This window comes from Corvus brachyrhynchos, unplaced genomic scaffold (assembly GCF_000691975.1).
Source record: "Corvus brachyrhynchos isolate BGI_N302 unplaced genomic scaffold, ASM69197v1 scaffold597, whole genome shotgun sequence".
In the NCBI taxonomy this organism is placed as follows: domain Eukaryota; kingdom Metazoa; phylum Chordata; class Aves; order Passeriformes; family Corvidae; genus Corvus; species Corvus brachyrhynchos.
The window spans coordinates 1,040,384-1,055,589 of NW_008239000.1; the positions used below are offsets into that span (position 1 = coordinate 1,040,384).

A 15,206-nucleotide genomic window follows, 5' to 3' on the forward strand; every position below is an offset into this window, starting at 1 on the left:
CGCGTGTGCGCGGGGCTGGAGAAGGTCAACAAATTTGAGCAGCGGGAGCAGAGCACTCCCCGGCCCCAGAGTGCTGGCATTCCCAGCTTTGGCCAGCACTATGGGCCGAGCAGGACGAGCCAGCCCTCCGGCACGAGGTGCTCCATGCACAGCCCAGAGGACCTGAGGAGCAGGCTGCCCAGTGAGCCAGGCAGGGGCTCCAGCCCTTTTGTCAGGAACGGGAAGCTGGAAGAGGCTGACTGGCGCCCCATAGAGCTGCAGATGGTGGCTTCAGTGAAGCATGCAAGACCCAGTGAGTACTACAGCCTGTGTCCTGAAAATGAGGTGCAAATAAGGGCAGCTCAGCTACCGCGGAGTAAAAGCACATTCCAGCTGGGAGGCGAGCCTGAGAAGGAGATCCTCTGGAAGGATAACGTCCAGGATGCGCACGGGTCGCAGCTGGACACGTCGTTCAACAGAGCCTACAGGAACAGCATTAAAGATGCCCAGTCCAGGGTGCTGAGGGCCACTTCCTTCCGTCGCATCAGCCCCCCGTTCGGTAGCACGCCCAAGAAGCTGCCCCAGAGGCCTGCCTCGGCCCACGTGGGCCTGAGGAGCACGGCAGCATCCCCACACACCCCCAAGGAGAGGCACAGCATCACGCCCACGGAAGGCGGCTTCTCCGGCCTGGACTACGCCAGGACGCAGCACGTGCTGCGCATCGGGGGCCGGAAGCGGCTGACAGCAGAGCAGAAGAAGCGCTCCTACTCGGAGCCCGAGAAGATGAATGAGGTGGGCATGTCAGACGGGGAGCCATCACCTTTCTCCTTGCAGAAGAAAAGCATCCATTTTGTCTTCCCAGAGAACACGGTGGCCGACCGGCGCAAGATCTTCGAGAGGGACGGCAAAGCTTCCTCCACAGCCAGCTTGTCCAAGCCGGAGCTCAAGCAGCTCCAGCAGAACGCCCTGGCCGACTACATTGAGCGCAAAACGGGGCGGCGGCCGTCCTCGCAAGACATCGGGCTGCTCCGGGAGCGCTCCCACAGCTCCTACCTGCAGCTGGGTGGCCCTGACAGCCAGAGCCTTTCCTCCGCCTCCAGCATGAATTCCCTCCAGGACCAGAACCTCTACCGCCACAGAGAGTCCATAGAGCGGATATCCAGGACAGGACGGATGTCTTCCACCCTTCCTCCTGGGCTGATGGACTACTTGGACACGAGTGGAGATGAGAAGGTGCCAGGGCGTCAGGACAGCCTGGTCACCAGCCGGCCCAAACCCGAGAGGTGCCGGGATTACAGACCCAGATCAGATCTCACCAAAGGCACTCAGACAGACCCGCTGGGCATGCAGGGCCAGCCTCGCTACAGGAAGCAGGAGCAGGTCTTTGAAACATCCTCCACCGCCAGGAAATCTGGAAAATCGGTGTCTGTGGAAGACTTGCTTGATAGGTACGACAATCAGCCAGTCCCTGTGCATGTACGTTCCAGGTCGTCTCCCACGGCGGATAAGAAACACCAGGTATGTGGCAACGGGATCACGTACGCCCACAAGCGGGACTCTGGGAACCAGGGAATGTGGGGGGATGTTGGAGAACAGGCTGATGTCCAGTCATGGCTAGGACTCCACTGATTAGAGACAGGTTCAGCACATGCTGAGGCAGCTTAGTGCGCGTTAATTAAAAGATTGCTGGTGGGGTTCAGCTCTCTCCCTGCTGGGCTGTGTCGGGGGTGTCAGGGATGCTGGGATTTCAGTGCATATGCTGGTGTGTTCTTGCTGCTCTGGACATCCCATCTGAGGTGCGCTGTCCTTACCTGCGAGCAGCACTGGAGAAGCACTGAGCACCTTTGTGGTGGAGTGTTCCACTAAGGTGGTGATTTGCTGTTCTGCCTCAGCCCATTTTCCTGGTGCAAAGTAGAGAGGATTAGAGGCTGCTTGGAATTGCCCTGGCTCCCACTGTGCCTGACAGTGCTGGGAAGTGCTTGGCAGAGGCACTGCCAAATAACCATTATGTTTAGCCTCCAGCCCTGGAGGGAGACATGACAGAAAAAACTGAACGAGACCCTGGCCCTTCCATGTCCCCTGCTTGGTGGTTGGGAACATCTCACTGATGTCACAAATGGAGAATTCAACTGATTCTGATGATGGTAAACAGTAGAACCAGGCTAAATTCTTAAAGAGCAACTGCCCAGGCCAGCTCTTCAGCTGGCTGAAATCTGTTCAGATTTCATGCATGGATTTACAGCAGTGCTGGGTCTGCTGCCCCATGCCATTTCCATGCCAGGCTCCATTCATCACGGAGAGAGGGAGCAAACAACCAAAATGTGTGCACAGGCTCCTAGCCCCAAATCGGCTGAGTGTTTGGAGAGGCTCCCATACTTACAGGGCAGCTGAGATCCAGGACATCTCCTCCTACTCCTGCACTCAGTTCTGGCCCAGAACAGATTATACATTAGCAACAAAGTGGTCCTGAGTCAAGTGACAGAGGAGGCTCTGGGCAGCATCTCACAAATGGGCCAAACTCGGGTGGGGGGAAGAAGCTGCCCTCCCAAACTCATTGTGTGCTTCAGTCTACACATCCTCCCTCGGCAGCCCTCAGCTCCCACACCACGTCTTTAAATAGAGTGAATTAAAAAAGCAGCTTGTGAATATCAAGTGACCGGAATGCACTTCCAAAACCACCCTGTCTCATCCCACCATCAGTATTTTTCCACCCCAGCCAGGCACCAGACCCATCTGTGCCATTTTGTCACGCTTGCCCATCAGAGCAGCAAGAAAACCAGACATCCAGAGAGAGAAAAATCACCAAAGTGTACTTTTCAGTGACAGGTTGGATGACAAGCAGCCCCAATTCATTTTTCCTAGCCCAGCTCTATCAGGCAGGAGGTACAGGGCAGTTCTTAAAATCTTTATTTCCCCCTTGGGGCTCATTTGTAACTGCTCATACATTCAGCAGCCAAACCAGAGTTTCTGCCTGTTGGAAGCCAAGTGGAGGAAGAGGGTGAACAGCACAGCAGACCTCCTCACAGAGTCTTAATTCTGGTGCTGAAGAGGGATGAGCCCTTACGGCTGTTTCCCAGAGGGATTTAACTGTAACCACCTGTGGAACAAGGATTAATTCCATGGGCAGCAAGGCACTTGTGAAAATCCTGTTCTTAAATCCTAACTTGACTTCCAGCATATACACCGATCCATAGGGTCTGTTTGAAAGGGAATTATGTGTTGAAGTGCTTTCTTCAATAGGTTTGTTTCTGATCCACGTCCAGTGCAAACACACAGCTATAAACATGGGGGACAAAGCCAAACCAAGAGGGTGATTTTTTTAGTATTATTTATTAGATTTCTTTTGGCCTTTCCAGATTTTTTTGTGGGAAATGTTTATTTCCAGTTTAGCAGCAGACTCCTCTGCCTCACTCACTGTTCATTTTTCAGAGTCTTGTGTACAGTGCTTAACGGTCCTTTCAGGGTGCATACAAATCACATTGCACTGTCACTGCAGGAATTTGTTTAGAGATAGGAAGGAGTGGATAGCCATGGGGAATGACTTGCTCTCAGGCTTTGGAAGGCATTCTCATCCATGTTTTGGTATTTTGTTTTGCTTTCTGCTCGCTGCTGACGCTGTCTTGGTACCCCAGGAGCTGCTGAGAAGGGAGAGCAGTGAATTCAGCCCCATGGTGAGGGATCCCTTCTACATGGTCAGCGCAGGAGCCAGGTGAGTGTGTGTCCATGTCCCCTTTGTCATTGCAGGGCCAGCTCTGGCCATCCCCTGCAGCAGCAGTTGTCATGGGTTGTCTAAAGCTGAGACCTGCACAAACACAGTTCCAGGTGTGCTGTGCCCAGCAGACTTAGGAGGAGTTGCTACAAGCTTTTTCTTTCATTACAGCCATTAATTTACTATCTCTTCATGTAATCTTGGAGCACATTTATGCAGCAAATTTCCACTTACATAATTTCTAGAATGTGTTTGATCTGCTGTTGGAACTCACACTGGATGCTATATCATAAGTGAAGGATCCGAAAGGAAAAAATACCTAGATGTTGCATGCTGGCTGGTTTTATCCACTGCAGGATGCTGCCTCCCCAAAAGCGAGGGACTAAACCCAGGATATGTCCTTGATCATGCTCAGCTGGGAGCTGGCCTTTGGGCTGCTTCCCTTCATCCAAGCAGGATGCATTGCTCAGCAACAGGGGAGAGAGAAATGTTTTTAAAAATAGAAAAGTATAAGCACAAAACTCGGCATCTTAGGACTTACGTAAGTCTCCACTTAGCCCCGGATTGTTTTGAAGTTAAGGAGAACTGAAGTTGATCGTGCTGTATTTACATTTAAATAATAAATAGATGTTTGCCCTAAGCCGCGAGTGCCCAAACAGCTAACTCCCATTACAGTAAAAGCCATCAAGAGGGACTAAAAGCGTTGTTCACAAAGGAGCTCTGTTCCTCACAAACTTGCAGTAAATGCCAGCTCTCTCTGTGGTCACAGTGGGAGTTAACACTGCTGTCTCCAAAGGTTTCTCCATGCAGTTCTGGGTCAGGGAGTGACAGCTGGAAGAAGAGGAAGGCTCCTATTCTGGCTGATCTTACTTCTGGCCATTTTTGCCCTCAAGAACATATAAATGTTGTTTTAAAGGGACTCAATCTGCCTTCAGGCACATCCTTGTAGGATTGTTTAAAACACCCGTTTACTTTGATTTGGAATAACTTTTTCCTGGTGTTTTTTCCTAAGAGAACAATGCAGCTGTTTCAGTTCCTCCTACCTCCCTTCTCTCCTAGAGATAGCATTTCATCCTGGTGCTCCATCACTACTTGTGGCTTCCTTTTATGTTTTTCTTTCCCCAACCTATTTTCCAAGTAATGGGATTGAACACCCAGACTGAAAACAAGTTTATTGGGGCACGAAATGCAGGTTTCTCATTTTCATGCTTCACTGCACAAAGATCATTGGTTACTAACAGTTTTATGATGTTTGTGCAGCATAGGCATCCCACATGCTTCGCAAGCACATTTCTTCTGGGAGATGGGAGCTTTCTCTTCTTGCTCGGAACTGGATTTCCCAAAAGATAAAACAAAAGGATAGGAGAAGTGTTTGCCATGCATGGGCCCTTCAGGGACGCAAGGCAGGCAGTAGGAATTACGTTTCTAGGTTTCACTGGGACACAGCTGCCCCCTGTGCTGGAGAGGAGATGGGACCATCACTACGGCCTCTCATGCTTGAGGAGGAAAACGATCAGATGGTTAAGTTAGTAAAACCTTGGTCAGCAGTCACTTGGTCCAGTCCCACATGCTCTTCCTCTGCTCCCCAGGTGTCATACAACATTGGGAACTGCTCCACCAGTTCTAGAATCCACAGTTGCTTCCACAGTAGGAGAGATCTCTGAATTAGAGAATCACCATCTGGCGCTCCCGACAAACACTGAGCATCTGAAAAGAATACACACTGCTACTGTCCAGGAACCACAGACAATACCAAGAGCATTCTGTCTGGGAAGTTTCCCCACTCCCAGGCACAGGCTGCCAAATTCTATTCTCAGTCACACCGGAATAAAGCCAGAACGACCCATGTCTTTGACAGAGTTATTCTTAATTCGTACCAGTACCTCTGAGAACAAATTTGGGGCCCATGTCTCCAGCATCACAGATTGGCAGTGTGGGGATTATTTGACAATGCATCTCAAGAACAGAAAATGCACTGGCAGTATAGCTTTATTGTGTTTTACTGGTTTATGGTATGGCCTTGTGGTTCCAGGCACCTTCTCTTGCATCTGCCAGTGCCATTATTACTGCTCAGTTTGTTTGCCAGCTAAATAGCCAGACAGGCAAATAGGTTTGGCTCTGGATTCCAAGCAGGATCCTCACTCCAAAGGCCAGACACTGTTTCTCAGGCTCACATGAGAACTCCCTTAAAGACCTGGAAGGAATAATTCAATCTGCTGCCTTTGCAGCCTTAACATCCGCTTGCAGTTGGAATGTGTTGGCTTTGGTGTTTGTCACACCTGCCTGTCTGAGGGAGCTCTTTCTTCTAACACGGTTCCAAGGCTGCAAGAGCTTTTTTTAATTTTCTCCATAGTCAAAATAGTGCATTTTTTGGCTTTGCTTTGTTCTTGGAGACAGTTGAATCATTTTAATGGCACCTTTCCAAAAGGAGCAGATAACATTGTGGGAATATTTGGCCCATAGAGCTGAAATTCTTAAGATTACAAGCAGTTGAGAGTGGAGTTTGGTGGTAGATAATGTCAAATGGTGCATCTTACAACAGTTGCTACTGGCCCCATCTGTAACAAACAAAATTGGAAGCAGAGCAGGAAAGGAAGTCAGGTGTTAGGTTTTCCTAATATTTTTTTCACTGAGTTACTGCTGTGGTGCTTGCTACCTGTGTGTGTGATGTAGCTCACACTGAAAATGATGGGAGATGGTAAGAGAGAGTGGATCTGGCTCAGGATTTCACTTCCAGTTTCAAAGCACAGCTGTACCTCACCTAGACCAGCAGGCAGTGATGCTGGCCTCTGATAGGGTTGATAACTTGACCATTGAGGAGGGGCACACTAAATTTTCCTGCTCATTGATTAGTTATTAATCTTACCGTGGTCGGTCTCTTGGTATTTAGGTCTTTCAGCAAGAAAGAAAGAAGCCACTCGGAGAAAATGGCATTCACAAGTTACTATCCCCATCCCCTCTGCAGCACCGAGGTTGTCACCGGGCCCAGCACGCTGGCTGAGAACCACAAGCTCTCAGAACTTTCCAGGCCAGATAGCAGGACTTCTGCATTTTTCCCAGCCCCAACAGAGGCAAGGAGTCACTACCCTGAGCAAAAGCAAGGCTTTAAAACCTTGTTCCTTAACCTTACTCCTTCTGGGTCTGGCCACTCTTCCCCTAATACACCCACCCAGGCTCCCTCAGACTTCCAGAGCACAGGTGACAGCCAGGCTCCGAGACAGCACCACGCCAAACAAGAGGCTGTTCCCCCTGAGGGCAGCGGGAACGCTCAGGCTCAGCCTTTGGATGCTGTCCAGGATAGATCCCCTGAGACTCCCACGGAAGAGGTGATGTGGAGAAGGAAAGCCGGGCTGCTGCACAGGTCCCTCCCGCCCAAAGCAGCGTGGGCTCATTCTGTCAGAGACAGCAGCTACGCAAGGGCCGTGGTGTCTCCTCCGGCAGCCGCGCCGAAGCCCTCCCAGAGGTGGCAGTCCTTGCCCACACAGAGCAGCACTTCCTCTGACCCAGAGACTCCTTCTCCCCCGGGCATGACCCAGCTCCGGATCTCGGAGTCGGGGCTGCAGCTCTCGCCCCCGCCATCGCTGCAGGACGAGGAGGACGATGAGGTGTTTGTCGCGCCTTCCCAGCCACCCTTCTCCCCGCCATCGCCATCCCGTCCTCTTCCCGAGCTGAGCTCTTGCACTTCTGCCAACGGCACAGAGGAATTCCCACCTCCTCCCCCACCCATTGAGGGGAATGGGGCAGCTGGAGACAAATCCCCCCGGCTCCCAGAGGAGGCCAGCGTGAGGTAAGGGCGGGCTGGAGCGTGGCAGCTCAGGCAGTGCAGGGCCATATACAGTAAGATATGCAGGGCTGGGACAGATGGGCTGATCCCAAGTGCCTTGAGACCCCCAGCTGCCAGCTGGGCAGGGCGCTTGCACGTTGTCAGGGGACAGGGACACAGGGACAGACAGACAGACTCGCTGCTGGTCTGCCAAGAGCAGCCTCAAATGATGTGGCCAGAGCAGGGTCCACCAGCAGGTGCACTGACAGGTGCTCCCCAAAACCCCAGGACAGGGGACTGTGGGGGAACACTCCTGGGCTGGTTCTCCCTGCAGATTTCAGTGCAGTTGCTTCTAACTCTCTCCAGCACAGAGCTGGAATGGCTGCTGGCTCCTTCCAGTTACTGGATTTTGAGAGACAGCTGTGAAAATCCATGATGGGTTTTTCCAAACAGTTAGTATTTCTCAGAATATATTTTAGACCTGGCACAAAATAATGCTGTTATGAAACAGTGACCATCTGCCAAGAAATGACAACGCAAATATGTCAGAGTCAGGCTGTATAGGGAAATTCTCCTGAAGGATAGCACTTTGGGCGAGATGCCCAGGTGGTTTAACTCAGCACAGCTTCCCTCACTCCCAGGGAACTGCTCTGATATCCATCTGGGAAGAATCTGGCCGGGGCTATAGTAGTGATTGGCTTTTCCAACATGGCAAGGACAAATGGGTGGAGGCTGCTCAGGATGGCACTCCCGGGTGGGGAGGCGCAATGTCCCCAGCCTGCCAGCGGAAAACAAAGTGACTCAGTGTTCACTAGTTCTTTCTGTGTTGGATGGACAATCCAGCAGTGTCCAGGTTGAAGGGACAAAACAATTCTGGTGCCAGTGGCTTCACACTATAGACCCTCCGTATTGGAATGAGAAGCAAGACACCAAAACAAGGGAGAGAGAAGGAAAACTCATTTCTTGTAGGCCTTTACCTTGTGTTCACAGTGGTCCTGGGTGGTAGATTTCTCTTCATCTCACAGAATGTTTCTGTCCATAGCAGCTTCAAAAGCTTTCCCAAAGCCCTGGCTGAGAAGGAGATAACAGGGTTGGGCACCAGCACCGGTGAAAATAACTGGCCCCTCTTGCCAACCCCATCAAAGAGGACTGGCTCTCCATCTGCTGTGGATCAGCAGCACCAGTCCCCTGCTGCTTCTGAAGGGCCTCAGAGCACTGACAGACAGCCCATAACTCAGCCTGAAGGTAACCCCAGAGAGCCAGCATTGGAAAATGCCAGCCCAGACTCTAGGATAACCAGCACAGCACCCCCAGTGAAGGCAAAGAAAAAGACCCCAGAGGATATTAAGTCAGAGGCTCTAGCAAAAGAAATTGTCCATAAAGACAAGTCTCTAGCTGATATCCTGGATCCAGATTCCAAAATGAAGACAACCATGGACTTGATGGAAGGAATTTTCCCCAGTGGAACCAGCTTGCTGAAGGAGAACAACATGAAGAGGAAGATGTCGCAGACACAAGCCAGCAGTGTGGCAGTGGCAGATGACACGTAAGCACTGCTGGGCTGGGGCGAGGGCTGGCAGAACTCCCTGCTGCCTTGCTTCTAAGGACAACCTGTGCCACATTTTTCTGCATCTCTATAGGTGAGAGTGAATTTTGCAGTTCAGAGGTGTGAGGCCTGGCAAGGCATTTCCCAACAGCCTTTCCCATGAGCTGGGCTCTGTGTCTGGGCTCTGAGCTCACCTCTCTGGGCTGTGTATAAAATGATGCTGAGCTTGGGAATAGAGCAGGAAATGAAACATCCCTAGAGATATAATTGGATTTTGCTCTATGAACCTTAGTAATCTGAAGCAGTTCAGTCCAAAGCACAGGAAGAGATATGAAAGTAAAATCATGATGAAAATAATGGCAGGCACAGGGATAAAAAGAGGCCAAATTCTGGAAGGAGGGATGAGGGGAGCTACTTACTACAAGATCAGCCCAAGTCCCCCAGTGTGGGTTTTTTAAGACAGAGACTTCCAAGTGGCAGCTGGAAAAATGTCCAGAAGTCAGTTGTACTGCATGATGCCAGGTAAGATGGTCAGTCTGGCCACCTCTGGCCGAGGCTGACCTTCAGCAAGGTAAATCCTGTGCAGAGCTGTGTCCAGTCACCTTTAAACCCAGTGGCTGTGCTGTGCTGGGACAGCAGCTGACACGCACCCCCTGATGGCAGGAATCCGCCTTGTCCTGCTGGGTAATTACACTGGGAAGGTACCAAAGAGGGACTCCTGGAAAACCATGGATCTAAGCACCGGGAAAAGTCAGGCTCAGACTGAATTCTTCCTTTTTCTTCACTGTGGTGTAGGAGAGCGGAAAAGGAAGCTCCTGTCACTCTGGTCACCTGTCCTGCTTACTACAGTGTTTCAGCTCCCAAAGCAGAACTGCTGAATAAAATCAAGGACTTGCCAGAAGAAGTAGGTGAGGAAGAGGAGCTGCTGGACATCAATGAGAAAAAGGTAAATTCAGTACTGTTTGCTGCTCACATTCCTGAAATAATAATAAGCCCTAAAGTGAAGTGCATTTCTATTTGATGTCAGCTTTTGGCAGCACCCAAAATTCCGTGGGAGCGATTAGGCCGCCTGTGAAGCTTCCTTAGAGTGACCCAAATTGTATAAGAGAGCTAATCTGAATTACTCACTGCAAATTGAGTACCAATCTTGCACCACCCTGAGGCGGGCCTGGATCATGCCAAATGCAGGGTGTACAAACTGTCAGGAGCAGTCCCTGTTCTGCAGCAAGGAAGGAAAAGGGAGAGGTGAAGCAATTCGTGCAGGGCCAGCTTCGGTTGGAAACAAGAACAGAGTCCAGCCAGTGACCACACTGAGTGCAGGAAATTTTTTCCCAAGATTGTCCTCTTCAGTGAAGTCAATGTATCCATTTCACCTGCTGTCTGCACTCACTGCATCCAGAGAAACACTGGCCACTCTTTTCCCCCCACACGTTATTGTTTCTCTGACCCACTGGAAGCCACGTGCATCTCAGCAGCTCAGCACAATTTCCATGTGATGGCTTGGAAGGGAGGAGAGCAGGCAGGAGGGAAGGACACATTTTCCTCTCTTACTGAGGCTACATTTCACTTCAGAATGGCCCCTGCCGCTCTTGCTGGAGTATTCCATGCTCTGCTTCCAGGGCTTTTGCAGGGCCTTCTAATTTGCCCCTGTGGTTGTCTCACATTAGTTACCTGGTAATTACAGACATGTGCTTAGCTCCCAGATCCTAGGGCGCCACAGGCAGGTGTTTGTGGCCTGTCTGTGCCTCCCTTACCTCCTACCTTCCTGTCAAAAGCAGCCCTGCCTGCCTATACGTCTAAACCATCCCACACTGCCAGGGACAGAGTAGCACAGCCCGGATTTCATTTTCTGTTCACCACCTCTTCTTTCTGTGGCCCTATACAGATTCTGGGTGGATCACTAATCAAAAGCATTTGCCCAAGGCCTTTGCCTGCTGCTTTCATCATCTGGCCCACTGGTTGTGGAGCACTCAGCTCCAAAGAGATTGGCAGCTCCTGCCACGTCCATAGCATTCCTTGGAGGGCAAGTCCCAGGCCTCACAGGTTACATTTGCGTGGAAAGACAGAAATAGATGGGAGTGATTAGGCCCAGACAGCACGATCTGGCCTGTTTGCTCATGGTCTGTGTACAGGAACAGTTGCACAGGGGTTACCTGAGAAGGCAGCTCCTCTGGGAGATCATTTAGATAAACCTCATTTCCACTGTAAGTATGCAAAGGAGCTCTGTTGGCTGGCATTTGGGATCGCAGGAGAGTCTCTGATTGATGAACACAAATGTAAGTCACAGGTCCCTCCAGCTCCCAGGCCTTCAGAACAAAGGTACCTCACTCCCAGGAACCCCGTAGCCTCCTGCCACAGTTGGAGGGCAAATCTCCTGAAGCAGGGAGGAACAGATGCCAGTTCCAGCAGCTCCATCTGCCTGAAAACTTGCCGAGGTTAATGCCAGAGTTTGAGACCACTCCATGGAGTGCTGCCGTAGAGATTTCCCCACGGCACTGTAATCACGGATCCTTCCTTTTGCTCCGCAGGATTTGGTCCAGCAATCAACTGGTGAGGATCTTTCTTTGGAAGGGGGCATTAGCATCATAGCCCCAGGGAAGGGCAAAGGTTGGGTTTTGTCTCTGGGTACTACTGAGGGAAGAATGCCCATAAAGGAGTTTTGGTTGACCCTTAGAAGGTGGGATTTAGTGCCACCTTTGCTCCCTTTTCCCCTGAACTACTCTGCTAGCCAATGGCGGTCATTCCAGGGAGCAGATGTTTGTTTTCAGGGAATATTTCTGGCCTTTTGCTCAGCCTTTGCATGTGTGCAGCAGCCGAGAGCGGGCTGGAGGGCAGCCATAGAACAATGCACGCCAAGTGTTCCCTCTAGTGGTGCCTGGCCATACAGTGCCTTGTGCTCCCTGCTGCCAAAGCAGCCTGGGAACCCCACTGCCCGGCCACCCTGGGCATCAGCGCCAGCTCAGTGACCCTAGCCTGACTGGTGTTTGACAATCCTTCCTCCTCTGAAGCAGACTGCCTCCTGCCTGGAATGACACTCAGTTGTGATGGAAGGAGGACTTTGAGAGAATATTTTCAGGCCACTTTGTGAGTGACTTGTTTCATCCTGCAGTATTTGTGTGCAGAGGAGATGAACACACAGGTGTTTGTCCCTCAGCAGTGCATGAATTGGGGACACTGAAAATCCCCACCCCTTGTATGGAGAGCTTCTCCTTGCTGTGGTCACAGTTCCAAGTAAATGGAAGCAAGAATTGCAAGCCCCAGGCCAGAGACTTGCTTTTGCATATGTCTTTCCACTAAATCCTAACAGAAATTAGGATCTCCGGCACATGTGTAACAATGCTGTTCCTGGAGTAACCTGGAGTAACCGAACCCCGGGGACCTCCTTTTCTTTGGCAGGGAAATAGGTGTCAGTGTTTTTTGCAAAATGGGTGTGTGCTCTGTGTTCAGACACTGAGTAAATCCAGAGCATCTTTGGTGTAGACTCTTCCTTGATGCCTCTGTGTGTGAGGCACTTGTTTGGTGCAGTTCAAGGCATTTCAGGCTGGGGCAGGGCATGGGGAACACATTGGGGATGTGGCTGCAGCTCTTCTCACTCAGCGGTTTTGAAGAACATTCATCTGTAGGGTATCAGAATATGGTACACCAAATTAAAGATCTCTTTTATAAACGTTCACTGAACAAATATATCCTCATGCAACCTGATGGGCTACTTGGGTTATCTCCAAGGTGGGGAATTTCAGCATTTTCTGTCTTTCCTCCCTAATGTCTTCTTTGTCAGCCATTGCTGACCTGACCCTGCTCCTCAGGAACTGCAGCCATATCCTCTTGTTGTCATCACTCATATGAGCAGGGTAGTGCTGGTAACAACCAGTGTGGCAATACTTCCCCTCCAACAGGCTGAGCTCATCGGGAGCTTGACCCAGAAACTGGAAATCCTGAAAGAAGCCAAGGAGGGCCTGCTCGCAGACATCAAGATGAATAATGCTCTCGGAGAGGAGGTGGAGCTGTTGATCAGCACACAGTGCAAACCCAACGAGTTTGACAAGTACAAGATGTTCATTGGCGATCTGGATAAGGTGGTGAACCTCCTGCTCTCCCTCTCGGGACGCCTGGCCCGCGTGGAGAACGTCCTGAGCAGCCTGGGGGACAATGCCAACAGTGAGGAGCGGGTACGTATCGGCACAGCCCTGGCCTGCTCAGGGTGTGGGGCAGCAGCCAGCACCACCACAGCCTTACAATGACCACCAGGGGCTGCCAGGAGGGCAGCACAGGGCTCTTGGTGCTTATGTAGGAGCAGTACGTTGTCCCTGGGAATCCTGATCCCCCATTTGTATAAATGGCTGAGATCCTGCAGCTTTTGTCTGGACACAGAGCAGCTGTGTTGGGGACAGCCTCATTTTAGCACTCTTGGGGTGGTTTTGAAACTGGATTTTCCTGGTAGTTGTTGCTTTCAGGTGAGGTTTCCTGACTTTATTGGAGCACTTTCTGCCTCCCATTGGCAAGGATGTTCAGAGTCCAGTTCAGTGGGGTTCATATGCACTCCATAATGAGGAATTCATCCTCCTCTCCCAGGCTTTTGACTGCACATCTGGGAGTTTAGCAGCTATCTCCAGAGGTGGCAGGTGTGGTGCTGGGAGGAAGGGAAGGGGGGATCAGGGAGTGTGGTGATGCTGGTGCTGAAGGGCTTTCTGTGGTGTGCAGAGTTCACTGAACGAGAAGCGGAAGCTGCTGGCTGGCCAGCACGAAGATGCCCGGGAGCTAAAGGAAAACCTTGACCGTCGGGAACGGGTGGTCTTGGACATCCTGGGCAACTACCTCTCTGAGGAGCAGCTCCAGGACTACCAGCACTTTGTGAAGATGAAGTCTGCGCTCCTCATAGAGCAGCGAGAGCTCGACGACAAAATCAAACTGGGCCAGGAGCAGCTCAAGTGCCTGATGGAAAGTCTCCCCACAGACTTCACGCCCAGGGATGCAGCAGCAGCAGCTGCCCTGGCTGCAGCACTTGCTACCTCCTCCGGAGTCGGTGGTAAAACACCTCCAGCAGCCTCTTCCTCACTCTAACCTGTCCCAGGTGGAGCCCTGCCAGAGTCCCTTTAATCCAAGTACTTGGCAGATGGTTCTCTTCAAAGACAATGGACAGAGACAGGTCTCAACTAAGATTTTAATGAAGGAAAAAAAATAGCAATAATAAAGGTTTTATTTTCCTTTCCTTCCACCTCTGCTTCCTGGAAACTTAAATCAATGTGGAGGGAAATCTCCTCCTGCCAGAGATGAGGAAGAATCTCACAGGAATTAAACACATGACCTTTAATAAAAAACATGACCTCTTCTCTTCCCTCCCTTTTCTGCCTACCTGTCACCTCATTAAATAATGAAGGATCTAAGAATGAAGCCTTAAAAATAAAACCAACCCATTTTACTGAACAATATTGATATTTATATTTTTTAAAGAACAAGACAGAATGTGTAAGTTTTTGTACATACTCTAATCAGTTACTTGATTCTACTTTGTTCTGTATGTAGAAAAGACATTTAATTTTGTATTTTGTGAAGACCTTAACAAAAAGAGGGAACCCCAAAGATAGTCGTGCAGTAGCTTGAAACATCTCATCATGGTTTTGTTGCTGTTGTGGTTGTTTTTTAATATAATAAAGGGCTACAAGAAGCAGCTTCACCCTGTTTCAACACATGCTAAAGATACCATTAAGTGGCCTTACAAAGGAGATTTTGGACATGAAAATACAAATTTTTCCTCTTCTGGATCCTGTGATCCTCTGAGTCTGCAGTTCAAACATCTTTCATGGAAACCTGCATCTCAGGAGTCCAAGCTAGCATGAAGCAAGGAATTCACTGCAGGAATGTGGGGGAGATTCTGTCTTTATTTTGAATACTCATAACTGTGGTCTGTGTTTCTGTTGCAGCCTGAAAGATTTCCCTGAGGTGTGACAAGGATCTCTACTGACATGATTTATAGGCCTGGGTTTGAGTAGAGTTTCAGGGAAACAGGGGAGGGAGCTGTTTCAATCCAATCAACACATTTTATTTGCCCTGAAAAAAAAAATCCTACCCACTGCTGCAGCTTAGTTTATTAGATTTAAAAACAGTTTTAATTCAGATACTTTTTTTTTTTTTTTTTTTTTGCAACCACCCTTCCATCTTACACTTACCAAAACAGCTCACAATGACATGGTAGATCTGGGAGGTGTTTG

General features: G+C 50.2%; 1 protein-coding gene across 1 annotated transcript in view; it reads left to right on the forward strand.

Moving 5' to 3' along the window:
* SHROOM3 (shroom family member 3) overlaps nt 1-14,671 on the forward strand; it is a 119,899-nt gene extending 105,228 nt beyond the window's left edge. Inside the window, exons 10-16 of the mRNA XM_017738946.1 lie at nt 7-1,497; nt 3,612-3,688; nt 6,579-7,475; nt 8,494-8,997; nt 9,793-9,943; nt 12,894-13,166; nt 13,699-14,671. Of these exons, the coding sequence (XP_017594435.1) occupies nt 7-1,497; nt 3,612-3,688; nt 6,579-7,475; nt 8,494-8,997; nt 9,793-9,943; nt 12,894-13,166; nt 13,699-14,058 (3,753 nt within the window). The 3' untranslated portion in view covers nt 14,059-14,671. The remainder of the gene's footprint in view (nt 1-6; nt 1,498-3,611; nt 3,689-6,578; nt 7,476-8,493; nt 8,998-9,792; nt 9,944-12,893; nt 13,167-13,698) is intronic.
* The last annotated feature ends 535 nt before the right edge of the window (nt 14,672-15,206 follow it).